The 16,914-nt window shown below is 35.5% G+C and overlaps 1 protein-coding gene across 3 annotated transcripts in view; it reads right to left on the reverse strand.

Annotated features, from left to right (window-relative positions):
• Positions 1-16,914, reverse strand: part of PARN (poly(A)-specific ribonuclease) — a 64,468-nt gene that overhangs the window by 11,127 nt on the left and 36,427 nt on the right. For all 3 annotated transcript variants that reach the window (XM_076351527.1, XM_076351529.1, XM_076351526.1), the window contains exon 21: positions 14,281-14,355. In XM_076351527.1, coding sequence (XP_076207642.1) covers positions 14,281-14,355 — 75 coding nt within the window. The remainder of the gene's footprint in view (positions 1-14,280; positions 14,356-16,914) is intronic.

A 16,914-nucleotide genomic window follows, 5' to 3' on the forward strand; every position in this document is an offset into this window, starting at 1 on the left:
TGTAAACCAACCAGTAAACCAGTTTAAATATAAAAAAAAAACAACCCAGATTGTTTTGCATATACTTGGGCTGCACATTTTAAAATACCATAATTGTAGTGGAGACAAAATCCTCATTTTATTATGTACTTCCAATCTTTTTGTAGAAATTTCAGATGTCTTTACAACTTTCTGATTCTAGTTGAAGTGTTGTCATCTTGAATACAGATATTCTGTATTAACTCTAGCCCAAGCACGAGAAATAACAAGCTCCAACATCACAATTCAGAAAAGGTGAGGAAGATGGGAGGATTTGGTTTTTTCCCCTCTTTCAGAATAGATCATCTATTCTGCATATTGGCTATGCTACTGTGGAATGAATTACCTATAGTACCAGTCACAGCATATAGATGCTGCTGCTGCTGCTGCAGTCTTTCAAACATACATAAAACTGGGCAACAGCTTTGTACATTTAATTTTAATCCCAAGAATAGATACCAGCAATTATGATTAATAGCCTCATGAGATTGTTGCACTAACCAAAGATGTTATGCATACCTCCTTTCACACCCCTTATATTTGTTTTGAACTGTGAAGTTATAGGATCTGTTTGTAAGAATTAGGAGTATATTTATTGCCCATGAAGTTATGGTGCAGGCATCATGAATGAATTAATAATGCTCACTGGAGTTACTGCATGCCAGCCAACATTCCTCAGGGTAAAATTTGTTTAGTTAAACTCAAGCATGTTTTTACTTGCTAAAATCAAGCACATAGTTACCATGGATCATCTGATAAATAGTAATTTGTTAAAACACAATAACCATTTCACATTATTTGTTTTGCTATAAACTAAGAGCCAAAGTTATGGCTTTTGCATTTAATTCCCTGACAAACCCGGCCTGTATTTAAGGAAGAAAAAAAAAAAAAAAAAAAAAAAAATCATCCTTATGCAGCCTAAAGATAATTTTAAAATAAATCTGTGTAAGAGGCAATATTTTTGAACAAAGACAACTCTGCTTTCCTGAAATAAGGCCTGTATTTTATAGCAACCCATTCATATTACACATACACAGATATATACATATACATGTATATATATTTAATATTAAAAAAATTATACGCTGAATATATTGCTTCATGCATTGAACAACTGAAATGAAGGCATATGGAGAATTCTATGGAGCCACACAGATAAATCAATCTTGCATGGTCTTGAACTGAAGAGCAGCTCCCTGTAAAAGTTCAAAATATGTTTTCTCTGATGTTTTTTTGATGAATGCTGTCCATATTGCCAAACAAAACAAATACAGTTACATCGCTCTGCATTGCCAATAGAAGAAATGCATTGCTAGAATGCTTTGTGAATTCTAACAAACTAAAGAGAACTTAGGGGGTTTATTTACTTATTTATTTAAATCACAGAGAAAAGACAAATCTTTCTGTGAGAAACCTGACCTAGTAACCAACACCACATGGCTGCATTTCATTACACTAGTTGCAGCTGTAAATTTAAGTTTCTGTCTTATAGTAGAATAATAGTAATTGCACATTATTTTAGGAAAAACATTTCTAGAGGATGGCATCTTCCCTAGTTATTAGGCAAGCTATTAAACAGGTTGACTGACGTTGAGCAATCCAAGAGGAATGTGTACAAAAATACTCTTTCACGAAGAGTATTTTTTATGTATCTTATGCAGAGCAAAATTGTGACAGATGGCCACTGACGATATTAAGTCTCTTAAGAACTGTGTAGGTAAAACCCCCACAATATAGAAATAAAATAAATACACAGAACTACACAGATTAAGGCTGCAATACTAAACACTCAAGTTTATGAAATACTAAAGTAAAAATTCATCTGTGAAGACTTAAAGTGACCTCTGTATAGATGCTCTGTTAGTCTTATCTGACCATGTACTACTTAAAACATGAGACTGCTGCCTCAGTCGGATTGACAGTGTTCAATTAGTGAGTAGCTAATTCAGTATTTTGTTTTATTCTCATTACTCACTGTATGGTTCAACAGCCTTATTTACTGACTTCTAGGGCTATTCATGCTCCATTTAAAAAAGTCAGAAGTTTGCATGTGCACTTTTTTCATCATGGCATTGTCCAGTGTTTCAAAGTAAAGCTCATGGTCTTGCAATCTATCATAACCCTAAACATCCTTCAATATTAAACTCACTGTTTCCTATTTTCTCTGGCAAGGCAGTACTCCTACCTCCTTTTTTAAATTGTTTCTCTCCACTACCATTAGGCACCAGTTTTTCCCAACTTAACCAAGCTACATCCTATTATCCATTTCTGGTTCTTTATCCCAGTTTTTTTTCATGCAGGGTAGTCCTTGTCAAATGCGTTCTTCTTTAGTGTCAAACCAGTTTATTTTCAAACCTGGCCCAATCACAGCCTCTTTGCTCCCTCATCTGAACACGTAAACTAATTAGTTCCCAACCTCACCCCCATTCACTAGTTCCTTGGCCATCCCTTGCCTAAAACAAGGAAGCAGACCTGGCAATGGGGCTGGAACCATGTGCTGGTCTATGCGGTACCACAAAAAACCTTGGTGAAATGAAACCTTGGTCCACCTCCAAAAGGACCAGCACACCCCAAACAAGCAAGCAAAGACGTATGATAAAAATTACTCCATTACCATTAATTTTTTTCTTAAAATAGTCTGCTTTGAAAGCCAAAATAAAGAACACTGTAAAGAACAAGGACAGCACCAGGACAACTTTCCCTCTCCCACCAGAGTAAATTAACAGTTCTTATAACTATGAGCAATCTTTACAATTAGGAAGGAGACAGGCTATACTGACTCCTACCAATAAATTACTGTATTTAGTTTCCTTTCTTAATGTTTCTTCACTTGGAGTAAGTCCATGTAGTACCCCACAGTTAATTATGAATGGCACTCATTCAAATACAGAAATATAGCGCAGATTCAATCTCCCAGTCTTTGTGCTCTCTTCTCTCCCAGTACATACAGAGAATGAAGTTCTAAACTAGCTGGCTACTTTATTGTATTATTCAGTGATTTTCAAAATTTCACAGGCATGTAGAAGAATCTAGAAGACTACAAAACAAGTATGTTTCTTTAGCAGGAAAGAAGTGATCCTGGGAATAACTGCCCTATGTGGTATGTTACTCTTAGCCCTGACAAAAGAATAATTTCAAAAAACAAGTAAATGTAGTGGATTAGACCATTTTCTCAAGTCTGGTTACAAAAAAAGTTAGCTAAACTGTGTTACTTTTGACAGTTAGCAGGTCAGAAGGATTCAAATTCACTTGTTTTTCAACAGGAAAAACCTGAATGTTTCCTTAAATCCTGCTTTTAAAGTGTTGACATTTTGGTTGTGGGGTGGGGGTGGGGTTTTTTGTGTGTGGGTTTGGGGTTTTTTTAATTCTTTTCATCTGGAATGCTCACATCAACTCATCACCAATCAGCTGAAGAGCACAGTGGAGTTTTAGAAGAGTAAACCCATCTAACACACTTACTGTCAAAACTGATGTAAGGCCTCATTAATTTACCAGCATAAGACACCTATATATGACAGACAGGATTCTTTAAAGCCTTGGTCATCAATCCACACTAGCAAAGCAGCTATTTTGTTGATTTGGATGTAATCAGCATACCCTTTGCTAAAGCTTTCATTGAGATGAAACCTTATCCTGAAAATAGTTTTTTCCACTTTCAACAGAAGGATCCTGCACAGGTCTACTTCTAATAGTGTCAAACGAATATTTCAATTGTGACTGAAGAGAGTCAAAAATAACTGCTAATTCAGCTACAGAAAGCCTGACTGCCTGCTTTCCATTCTCCGTAATAGCTGTGCTGCTGCATCGAAACCCTTTTACACATGCCAAGGTAACTACAGCAGACTTGCCCAGCACTGCTGAATGAAGTGACACCTCATCAGTGTGCTTCTCAAGATCCTTGTCCTCAAGGAAGGTTAAAGAGAAGAAAAACCCTTACTGCAAACAGTTTATTTAAAAAAAAAAGTAGAGCATTAAATAAAACAAGGTATCAAGATCTCATGAAAGATCCTCTAGGATCATCCTGCACTGAAGCATCATGAAGGGAAAGTCTTGTTTTGCTCTGAGGTCAGGAGATAATTAAAATTCACTTACAATTTCTTTTATTGATAAAAAACATTTAACCATGTGGAAGTCAGAGCCTAATTGTTTGAAACCTATAATGCAGTGTAATTTTGCATCCCAGCATCACTTAGAAAAATTCAAAAGCCCTGAAGAAGTTAAAAAAATATTTACTTAGTCAACATACTTCCAGAAATATAACTACAGTTAACTGTCTCAGAGATCAGCAGAATGATTTATTCTGTTTTTTATTCAGTGATAAGGAAAGCAGCCTCAATATAACTATTAGAAAGTCTCAAGTGTCTTAGTACCAGTTGTAGCATTCAATCAGAAAATATGTGTGCTTCAACAAGTTTTAAATTATTTAACATGCCTGTTTCCCCCCCTTTCCCAAGGGAATTTATCAAACTTCTGTATGTGCATTGCTCCTCCTCAGTTGCCCAAACATTAAACAGGCTGGAAGGTACTGTATTTAAAAAGTGCCAAGTCTCAGCATTTTGTTAGAGAACTTAAGCTTTTATCAATTTCACCAACACAGATTGCCTGTTCAAACTACTCTAAGAAAATATAACTCTTTGAAATCACCTGCATTGCAGTTACTAAAATAAAACAAACAATACTTGACTGATCATTTTTACATGCTTAGAAATTTAGATGTCTAAAAATTTTTGTTTAGGAAAATAAACCCAAAACAAAACAACTGAGGTAAAATACTACGTTATTCCTTGGCGCCCATGAAGAAAATATTAACTTTGTAAAAACCACTTTTGTTCCAAGACATAGGTACAGAATTAAATACAAAATGTTCAAGGACAAATCGCTATGCTAGGACAACGTTTTTCCAAGTTATAAAATATATGAACTTTGTTAGTTAACTCTGTACCTAATTTCACAAGCTGCATACTGACTGCACAGAAACACAAATTAAGGTTGGTAAAGATGTATTTCCTTGCTCCAAGGAATCTGTGTACTAGACTATGATGGAGAAAAGTAATTTAACAATTTGAAAGATCCATAGTCTCTGAATTATATTTGATAAGAGCAACTATCTGCAGGCTGTATCAAAACTGAAAACGTCAATTTGTACATGGTGCTGACTATCTCTTTCTGTTTTCCTCTCTTGTATTAGCCTAAGATAGCGGAAAGTGCCTATACGGATTCTAAAATAGACTTTTTAAAAAAGACTGTTTTACAAAGATTGTCATCTCTTTTGACATTTGAATCCAGAGCAGGGAGCAGGATCAATGTGGTGACAAAGAAGCTGTTCACCTTGCAAAGGAGGATGGCAAGTTAGTCAGAGAGCAAACCAAAATAAGCCTTTGACTCTCCATTTTGGAGAAAATGGGAAAATGAATAGGTGATCTGAAGGAAAATGGTTTTACAGAAGAAAAAATGCCAAGTACAAAGCATGGCAGAAAACGAGGAGGGATCCTTAGACAATGTTTTAAACTCAAAAAATTTCTCTCGACAAAGAACACAGATGATAGTATAGTTCACTGAGACATTTCATAGTATGCACATGTATGCAGATTTACAAAGGATTTTAACTTAAAAATGCAGTTTTTTAATTACAGAAAGAATTCAAGCTACTTAACCTTTGCACCCTGTTTAAATACCTTAGTAATTGAAACAAAAGCTGTGAAATGTATTAACCCATTTCAAAAAATCCAAATCAAATTAAAGGGTAGTCAAAAGACTTCCAACATTATAGTAAGAAAAAAACTACTATATTCAAACTTACAGGGCACAGGGTTTTTTTTGTTTTGTTTTTTTAACTGATGAGAAAAAATATGGCTGCAGGTACCTGAAGGCAAGTCTATAATTGGTCCTCTTAATTTTGCATCACTAATGCTGGAAAGTTGTAAAATAGCTATCTATATTAGATTTCTACCACAGGTTCCACTGTAAAATCATGACTAGAATATATCAACCAGCAATTCATTTTCTTGTTATAATCAAGATTCCTGAACAACACAAGTAGAAATTCACCACATCTCATTCCCTGCATTTACCAGTCCAGAAGTGCTTTTAAGTCAACACTGGAGAATTTTAATTTCCAGGAGTACTAGTGAAGTGTTCAGATATGTTGATCTACAAATTAAAAGTGTAAAATGTACAGAACACTTCCTTTCTAGTCCGATAGGTCTCAATGTCTTTTATTACTCAAAGCACAGAGAGGTCAGATCTGAAAGACTTTTTGGAAAAAAACAGAACCCACGGTCTGGCTAGACAGCTGATTTCATCTAACAGCTTGTTACCAAATGGGAGAATCCCATTCCTTGCTCCTTAGCCCCTGCTCCAAGCCACCTGGTCCCATGCCCTCCTTTACAGTGCTTCTGGTGTTTATTGACCTGCTGATGAGCCAAGTTCACGTCACTGAATCAGCAGGAATTTTCATTTATTATTTTTTCTGGACACAGAACCAGCAAAAGAAAAGCAGTGAGAGCTCACTGTTGGAGTAGGGAAAGAGTCATCCCCTTTATGTAACAATGAAGGATTAAGACTGGCACAAACCATTAGCTGTATTTTAATACCAACAAATTAAACATTTCAGCTAAGGCTGAGCACTTGCAAGAAGCACACTCCTGCAAAATCTGATGACATTTCTGACACTGGTTAAGAACTTCAGAACAAAAACTAGTGAACTGAGCTTGAAGACATCCTCGTGGCAGTGCTGTCCAGAAGACTGTTCAAGATTAACACCGACATTTTCAATTGAAGCGCCTATTAATGCTCCACATGTCGGGTGCTTCAAAAAGAACTATCCAGATAATGAGTTCACCCATCAGATACAGTTTGCTACAGGAATGATTGCACCCCATTGCCAGAATTAACATATTCACTACTGCATCAAACAAGTGTGTTGGTACTGTCCCCATTAAAAAGGCACCCCAAATAAAGCTAAATCTTTAACTTTTCCATTTTGATAACCCTTGTTACTCATGAGGAGTGCAAAACCTACAGACTAACTGCTCAGGTCTTCCTAGTGAAACCATTTCATTCAAGTCCTTACATAGCATACAGGCACATATAACAAATCATTATGATCTTTTGAAAAACTATAGGCAGTTTCAAGGTAACGTATGTTTTTAAAAAATCCAACTTGCATGAAAATAATGTAAAAGCATACATCTACAAGGTGATTATATCTTAATATAATTACTACAACTATTAGTTTCTCATCTTAAATGCCATTTTGATGCAGCACAAGAATTCAAGTCACTCAAATTTAACATGAGAAATACCAAGCCACTGATGCAAAATTTAAACCAAGCTTTCCTAAAATGTCAAAAACCTTGTGGATCTTAAGAATCCAAAATTTGATGGGGGGCAGGAGAGGAGAAATCACAAAAAGCTAGAGAAACTGTTTGAGACTGCACATAATTTGAATAAAAAGTAAAACAACAGTAATGGCTGAGATCAGACATACTGCAGCATGAATCCGGCTTCCTTGGTCTACGTTAAGGAAGTTTCCTGCCCGAAGTATATATCTGACATGAATTTCACATTATCTTATTGGTGAGAACAGTCATGTGAAAATATAATTTTTCAAAGAATCTGGGTAATACAGCAGATACTACCTGCCGTTTCCCCAAATGCAGTGAGAAGAAACTGATATGCACACAATCTCAAAATACACATGTATATTTTTAAATCATGGTGGTAAGCATTCATGCTAAGCAGAAGGTTCTATAGTAAACCTTATAAAACACTAATGAACCATAAAGTCCAGCCCTGTCTGAGAAACTCACAAGTTCAGAAAGATTAATGATTTAAACAAGAATCATTGAAAGGCCATCACAATTTCAGCTGCTGCACCTGCTTTAGTCCATTGCTCCCCTGCTGTCTAAATACATTGATCTACTCAATGCCTAGAGGAAGAAGATATCTTGCACACAGTAAATTCTATATGAGCTCATGTATCAGGGCACTAACACATGGAACAACTTAACATTATTTCAATGCTTGCTATTTATGACAAGCAGTTGCTTTTCACATGTATTTAAAATTTCAGGTTAAGTGTATTTATTGCATTTTAAAACAGCAAGAAAAAAATTCTCAGGAAGATTCTCAAGTTAAAATTACTCTAAGTTCAGTGGTCTTAAAATATTGTAGAAGTTGCTCATAATCAGAGAATAGACGTTATTAAACTACACCTAAGCCTTAAGTAAAGAGAATTAAAAGCAAGTGTTAGCCTACACCTAAGCCTTAAGTAAAGAGAATTAAAAGCAAGTGTTAGCTGCTAAGGGAAAATAAACCAGGTATATTTTTGAAGTACCACTGATAAACTTGTCCATTATTTCCATTAACATATAACTATGTCAAATGTCTCAGAACAGAAACCCAATTTTACTTTCAAGCACTTTAAAAATCTAACATAAGGCTTTTCCCATGTTTCAGAAATTAACTCACCCTCAAGTAACAGCAATATTTAAGAGTACATTTTAGATGGCCTATAAAGACTCCACAAGTGCAAAGACATCTAAAGAAACCTCCCTTTAAGACGGCATCTAGGTTCTTTTTAGACCAGCGAGCTAGATAGTCACTGAAAGTTGGCTGGCAACAAAATTCAAGGAAACCATGAATAACAAGAGCTTATCATTGATACAAAGCATTAATTGAAGGCTCACAAACTAGTTAACTGCCCAGAATGGTTGAGATACTGAAATGGTTGAAACACTGAAATACTTCAGGTTACGTCAAATTATTAATCAAAATAAAATACTGGGTTTACTCTAAAGTTAAGACAAGCTGAAGTCTCTCCCATCTTCCCCACCATTTCCAGACTATTTGTATGAAATCTAGACCCCTGTAAGTCAAGAAGCATTGAAATAGTACTTATTTCATACTAACTCTTCCAGATGAAAAGCCAACTTTATAAATATACAAAGCTGAACAGCATCCAAAAGCAAGCTTATCTAGCAAGCTGAAAGTCATAAGAGCCAGCAGTTGTACACCAAAAGTCCGTTCTGATGTTTCTTGTATTTATCAACTATAAGAGTGCACACTGCTTTATCTTTTGTCACACACTTAAAAAGCACATGCTCCATGTTTGACAGAAATGCTGAGACCACATGAACTACAATTTGGCACCAGTAAGTTCTGTCTCCCAGATGTCCAACTAAAGGAGTATCAACCATTTAACAAATTCTTATTAATTATCTGCCTTGAACAGCAAACCTCAACAGAAAACAGACTGTGTTTATTGTCCATTATTGTTTTAAGATGCTTGTAACCTGGAAATCAGTTTACAGCAGAGCATATTGCAAAAAGTGACACATTAGAGCCATCTAAACCACCACTTTCACAAACTCATTATTGGCTTTAACATGACAACATGGCAGTTCAACAGTGATAACTGACACAGAGAACACAGCCCACCAGAACTCAAGAACAATCTTCCCCCACTAAATATGCAGGTACAACTTACATATATAGACACGGCAGGCACCTAACTCCATGGTGATTATGAAACGGTTACCTAACATTTGTCTTGATGCAGCTTCCACTTCAAGCTGAAGTTTATGTTCTAATTATAAAGAGTAATATGATTTTATACAAGAACAAGCCTTTTCTACCCATACTAAATTAGAGTCTGCCAATATGTGAGTCGCATGAATAACCAAATAAAGTGAAGATTCTTGGACATTATTATAAGCAGCAAAATGAGAAGGTTAAGGGATTTGCTTCTTGTCTCCCCGAGGTTTCTGTTTTATGTTTTTTAAGCATGCTATATTCAGTTTGAAACTTAGGAGCAGCTCCAAAATTGCCTATAAAAATACTGCCCTTTCCCCTTCTTATTTTTTCAGAGGGAAATAAGTGGAAGAGGGAACAAGACTTTTTATACTATGCAAAGATTCATAGGTCCTTCAGGGTAACACTTTAACAATTAAAAAATTGGAATGTGCATTCTTCCTGGCCACATGCACACTACTGATTACCATGTGAAATTTGAAGAGCTACTCATTAGTTTAATTCAGCTAATCAGATTTATACTTTTTAAACAGAAAAGCATATGGGCCAATGTTTCATCAATCGGTTTTTTACTAGGTCTTAATGGTTACCATCCATGATATTACATAACTCAGGAACACTGTTTTAAAGAGCACTAGGGGATGAACAGATACTTTTTATTACCTACATGTTCAAAATGGATTTCTATGCATATTAACATGAGAAATCCAACAGATTCCCAGGGTGTAGATGAACAAGTTTTTAGTCTATTTAAAATACCTGAAGCCAGGAAAGTTAAAAGCAACAGAAACAGCATAGAACAGCTTATACAAAGTGTCACATTTTAAGAAATCTGTCATTTGTTTGATGTAAAGGTTAAGCATGAGCATGAAAATTAATTCTAATTAATTATCTGAAATATGAAAGACAACGAAGAAAAAAAAAAAATCCTCTCCTCCAACTGCCCCCCCCCTTTTTTTTTTAAATCAGGTAAAAATTAATCTTGAAAAGCAAAACTTTTCAAAGTTTTCAAAGTAGCATGGAAAAAAACCCCTGTATTTAGGATACAAGACCATCACAATTTCAATACAACCCTTAGATACAGTTAAACAAAACTAGTAATATGGACAAATCACATGTTTTAAATCCTACAAGGCTGAACAAAATAAAAAGGCACTGGAGAAAGGTTTTTAAGAAACAAGCCAGATTCATCAACTGGTTATCCTGAGTATGTACGCCAAGGGATGACTGCAGATCAGTCTTTAAATGATCTGCTGTTCAATTCTGTAACTTTACATTAGTTCAGCCAAATATTCAGTATTTGAATCGCTGCTGCAACTGAAAAATAAAGACACCTCCCTGATCTGAACTGACTTTAAAAAAATATTTGGTAGACCTAGAATCAGTTAACATTCCATCCAGATTATTACAAAACTGATCCTATTTTCATAGCTTTTCCCCCACACAGTTCCATTATTAAAAGGATGCAGTAAGTCTGGATATTTTTACAGTGCTTAGACTCACATATGATGCAAATCTGACCACCTCAACTTCCACACACCCTTCATGTTCTCAATCCATTTATTTTCCATAAATGTTTTTGTTGCACATGTGTGCTTTGTTAACTACACATATTAATACCAGCTCAAAGCCAGAAACATCTTTAAGAGGTAAGCATAAACGTATGTCTGCAGCAACATCTTGCATTGTATCATATTGTTTGACAGTTCTCCAAGGCTTTTTATGTAGTCCAGAAGATGCAGACATATTTATATAAACAGGTTAAAAAACAGGCCACATAATTAGTTTTTCCTAAGTTCTTCACTTAAACACAGCTCACTAAATCACAAGTACAAATAGTGACTTTTATTGCCAAACCAGTTCATTAAAGAATTTAAGATCAGGAAATAGAATAACAGAATTGATTTTATGAAGTATTTATTACGGGGGGGGGGGGGGGGAGGTTTAAGCCATTTTACAGTAAAAATCGCACAGCTTTTTGGTAACTGAGGTTGCTATAGTTTATCAGCTTGGTTGGCTGACTGCTTTCAGTATATGAGATTTTACTAACCTGATTTCATATAAATCCATGAAAGACTATATTCACCTGAGCTTTCAAACAAATAACTTGTTTCCTAGTACGTAGGCCACTGAACAAGCCTCCTGTTTGACAAAGCATAAAAGACGACACACACACAGAGCAGTGCCAGAAAGATTCAGTTTAAATATTCTGCAGACATTCAGTCCTTTTCACAATATGTAGTTGCTGTACCAAAAATTAAAAAAAAAAAAGTAAAAAATAGTGGTGGTGAATGTGTATGCCAAGCATTCAGACAATAGGTAAGTAACTGAGGTGATAGCAGTGGGGAAGTTACTGTAGCAGCATCTAGGAAGGCTTTCAGCTTATGAAATGGCATAAAACACATGTTTTTTATTGAAAACAAATGGTCTTGTAAGTCCCACTCAGAGAAACAAACAATCAGCTTGAAAAGAGGAGGGAAAAAAGGCACAGATATATAAACTTACAATGACCTACAGATTCTGTGCATCAGGGCATCTGAACTAAAAAGCAGAAAACACAACTTTGTTGCATTTCACCACAAAGACAAATCCTCTTGGAAAGACAAAAAGGTGGAACAATTCCAAACCTTTATACAATTTTTTTCTCAGCCTATACCTCACACGTGGAGACCAAACTCTGAATAAGATTAATCAGGTCTGAAATAAAAAGCCTCAGACACTTCATGTTAAGTTGCTACTTCACAAACATATCATTTGTGATTGCAAAGCTCAGAGTAACTTTTTACTTAAGATAATTTAGATTAAGGCTTATTCCCTCCAATCTTGTAATTGCTGCATGAACAGCATTTCCCTCAAACCTTTGATGGTGTGCTGGTATCACCACTAACTATAATACATACAGTTTACAAATCATGAATGCTTCAGAGGTAAGAAACTAAGACGACACATGCAAGAAGTGCTAGCAATGCCTTCCTGAGTTACAGAGCTAGCTAAAATAGGGCCACATTTATTTTGACATAATTCTCTGGAACTTCTCAGTAGAAGTTATATGGTCCTTATATCTATATATAGATGAAGAAACAATGGCTCCTGCTGCTAAGGAGCATTTGCTGTAAGGAGGCTGCTGGTAAGCACTCAAAATCCTCTGCAGAGATATGTATGTATGAGGAAGTATGATAAACACTCACAGGATGTTAATAAGGAATTAGAGAGATGCACTGATTATGCATCCAGAACCTGAAAGCTTCTTTATTTGAGCTTCATAAGATAGATGATGGTGAACTCAGTGTGGTTTTATAATTCATTTTTTTCTTTTTAGAACTTAATCGTGGGAATTCTGGCAGGATAGCTCTTAAGTGCAACAAAATTCCAGCCACTTAATCAAAAGTGCTATGTATGCTGTTCTTACTGGCTCCACAGCATTTGATGCAAGCATTTGAGTAAACAGGGATGACGCTCCCATAACGAATCCCAAATCATCATGTATAATGGTCCATTTCCAGTCATTGTTCTCAGCAGTAAGTTTATGGGTCAGTTCTCAAATATATGCCCAAAAGAACTACAAACACCACTAAGAGCTTGCGGATCTAACTACAATCAACCAAAAATCTTAAAAAACAAAAACACACCACCAAACCACCACCCAAACGAACAAAACCCCCAAAACAGTAACAAAAACAAAAAAACCAAACCCAAACAAAAAAACAACCCAAAAAACCCGCACCCCAAAAAGACTGTTTTTCCTCATAACTGGAAGCAATATTTTCAGTAAATTCAGATATGTTGGTCTCTTCCTATGTTTTTTACTTAATTCTTGATTAATTCTTGATTTCTCAAGAGTGTTACTTATTCCATTTTTCTTACAATACCTAAATAATATTTTGCTCTATGCTTTCAGTCAGCTTCTTATACCGGAAATGGTTCTTTCTAGAGTACCTTGCACAATTGTAAATAGTGAAATATTACTATCTGTCCTATTTATCTGAATTAGGAATGTGGGTTCACTGAGTGTTTATGTAGTCATGCACAATTTTTTTTCTTTAAGCTAATCCCTCTACTAAAATCCAAACCAAGTAGCAATATATATAAAAAACCCAAACCCAAAACCAATCAACTTTCAAGAAAAAAGTTAAACACGTATACTTCCACGAACATTTTTCAAAGCTAAGCTCAAAAGTTCAAATGACAATTAAAAAATTAAGGTCTGGAGAGATTGCATATTATTAATGCACAAACTGTAGACACATTAGCAGTCCAGACTGTTAGGAGACTATTATTTTGCATGTGTTCTACAATACACCAAAAGGCTTTCCGCTGCACTTGTTACTTGCAAATGTAAACCAAACCAAACACGTATATCAGTCCAAAGGATATCTGAAGGCAAAGACCATAAAAGTCTTTGATAGCTCTACTTTGTGCAAAGTAACAGTAAACAACCTCAATAAATACTACATCAAGTCAAGAAACTAGCATTACTCTACCTACAGGTTTAGGTACTTAAGAGGGTCATGGAATGAAACACCAAACTCTCTCAGTCAAGTCCAGTTTGGGCTTCTTGTCTTTGCTGCAACACATGTGCCAGTGCTATAAAAGTTTAGTTCCTCCTGTAGCATCTGAACCAAGTCAGTAGTTTTGCCATTAGAATCACAGACCCTGTTGGCTCTGAGCATTTTACAGGAGCCAGTTGAAGTCAAGTCTTAATATTGAAGTAAATTCAGAAACACTTACCTATTTGTACTTGTTCTGGCTGGCTCAATGATACAAATGCTGATGTATCATCAATCCACGAAACCTGAATGTTACCTAGAAAAGGCAAAAGAAATTATGACTATTTTTCTTAGGCTTAGTCACAGATTTTATCCGATGTGCCAAGACATAAAAGAAAATAGTCAATTAAAAGTAACTTTACCTAAGAAGGCTTTTGTCCACTGTAAAGGTGTATAGTGCATACACAGTTGCACGTGAGCCTGGAACTGTTCAGAAAGCAGTGACTGTTAGGGCTGCGTATGCATCCTGTATACCCTCAGACCCACTAGAGTAAGGACCAAAAGGAAAAAGAGACACATCTAATACCTTTTTCACTCCCAGAGTGTTGTTCTGCTTTTTTGTAGCGCCCCCTTTTTTTTTTTTCTTTTTTTTTTTTTTAATCTTGTAACAATTCAAGTAATCTTAGGGTTCTTTTAGTCCTCTCTTCATGTGTTCTATATAATTCTACAACAAAAATTGAAGCAATTTTTTCGGGGAAATTTCAGCTCTGTACCAAAATGAAGAACTGGTCTTTGGGTTTTAAAACCTATCCATCCTTCAGAACTGCAGCATTTCCTAAAGACACAGCATGGACAAGCTCCAGTTACCACTCACTGTTCCTTTACTAGTACAGACACCCAAGATAAGAAATTCCAGTAGAGCGGAGCCGGGTGGGGTGGGGTGGTGGTGCAGGGAAGATTGTTCACACAAGTGAAGAACTCTGTTATTGCAACACTCTAAATCTTCAAACTCTGGTTTGTTTGGATCACACTGTACACCATTTCCTGGATGTGCAATGAAAACTTAATTTGAGTAAATATGAGGACAAACACACAAAATCAGGGACCTCATTTGGAAGCTGTGACAATGGAACAGTGACTGGAAATAAGTTCCTCCATTCATCAAACAGTTAGTCTATTTTCTGTGTGAATGGCTTAAAGTGTCACATTAGCACAAAAAGAGCTCATGATCAAGCAAAAGTGGAGGAAAGGATTCCCATTCCAGACACAAGGTCTTATTATAGTCTGAAATCCATTTGCATCTCCTATCCCTCATCTAAGTGCTCTACTGTACAATTCAGATACTGAAAATTGGTGCAATTTTTTTCAGGCAGACTAGGAAATCAAGTTATATATAATGTTACACCACCATTTAACCTTCAGACATTACAAGGTTAAAAACAATGATGCAAAATGGCTTAAAATGCACTTTATTTTCAGATGTTTAATCTATTTAAATCTAATTTAGCCTACAGGTTACAAGGTTATAGAAGTCTCTTCTGAAATCCAGCCAGATAATAAACAGATTTTCGAATTATAAAAAATAAAAGCCTAGTTAGATTTAGTTTGCATGCTATACATTTGAGTAGCCAGCTATTTAGGACTTTAAGTTATAATCATTTTGATCATTGCCAAAACCATAATTAATTCAGTATGGTTTCTGACATTTCCCTATACTAAAGGGCTAAGGCTGCTATTAAGAAGAGCCTACACTGAGAAGTCAAACGTTAGAATTTCTTTAAAAACTTTGTAGGCCAAATAAATTCAATTTCTAATAATTCAAATCTTTGAAGAACATCGATTTTGCTGCCTATGGGTAAGGGTCTTTACTGTAGGGACAACATGCTCTTGGCAGGACACTTAACCTTTCACAACACAGGAAAAGCCCAAGCTGATTTATGATTGCAACTCAAAATTGTAGTGCATTTGGTAGGACCCTGACACCAAGCTCCCTTTAAGTATTAGAAATTACTGCACAATTTAACACTGTTCCAAGTACATTGACAAGTTATTGTTCTGAACTTCTTTGAGTATAAAGTCCTCCTTTTTTGCATTACTAATTACAAAATTTTCTAAACAATCATCTGAGACCATACTCTTCTGTAATTCTTCAACATGGAAGTGCTGTCCGGATTCTGTCCCTTTCCTATATATATAGTTAATTAATTCCGTATCTACCCTGAACAGACCAAAAGAAAGATCAGAAAGAAAAATTCTCCTGAACATCTTGCAATTGTGCCCTTAGCATAAAATATTGAAGAGGATCAGTGATGGACTAAAATATCCTGAAGGAGTTCAGCTAATACTCAAATGGACTTCAGTGCCCATGTTTTCACAAAGTACCAATTAAAAATAAATAAATAAAAATCCAACCTATTGATGGCACATCATGTCAGTTTCAGATACTTATTCATTGCTGCAGAAAGGCTGCTGCACCCTAAATGACTTTGCTATTTTAGATAATTAAGGGTTTCAATACCTCCCAACATATGCTGCCTTTATACTCAGATTTATACATTTTAAATATATAATTTTAAGAACAAGTCAAACATTAAATAGTGGACGCTAAGCTGCAATCTGAAGAGAACTGCAACAAATGCTCTTATACAATTCTCCATGCTTAAAAGATACTTTTTTCAGACTACGTCACATTTCATTATTATTAAGAAATAAGAATTTAAGAGAGACAAGATTAATAAATTAGATCATTCAGCAATATTGCTAAGCACTCAGTAAATATTGTGCATTTCAAAAGTATGGTGAAAGGGCAATAAAGATCTGAAAAGCAAACGCATCTGCACTTGAAGTACAATATTTAGCAATCAACATAGCCGCA

This window comes from Aptenodytes patagonicus, chromosome 13, assembly GCF_965638725.1.
Source record: "Aptenodytes patagonicus chromosome 13, bAptPat1.pri.cur, whole genome shotgun sequence".
Classification (NCBI taxonomy): domain Eukaryota; kingdom Metazoa; phylum Chordata; class Aves; order Sphenisciformes; family Spheniscidae; genus Aptenodytes; species Aptenodytes patagonicus.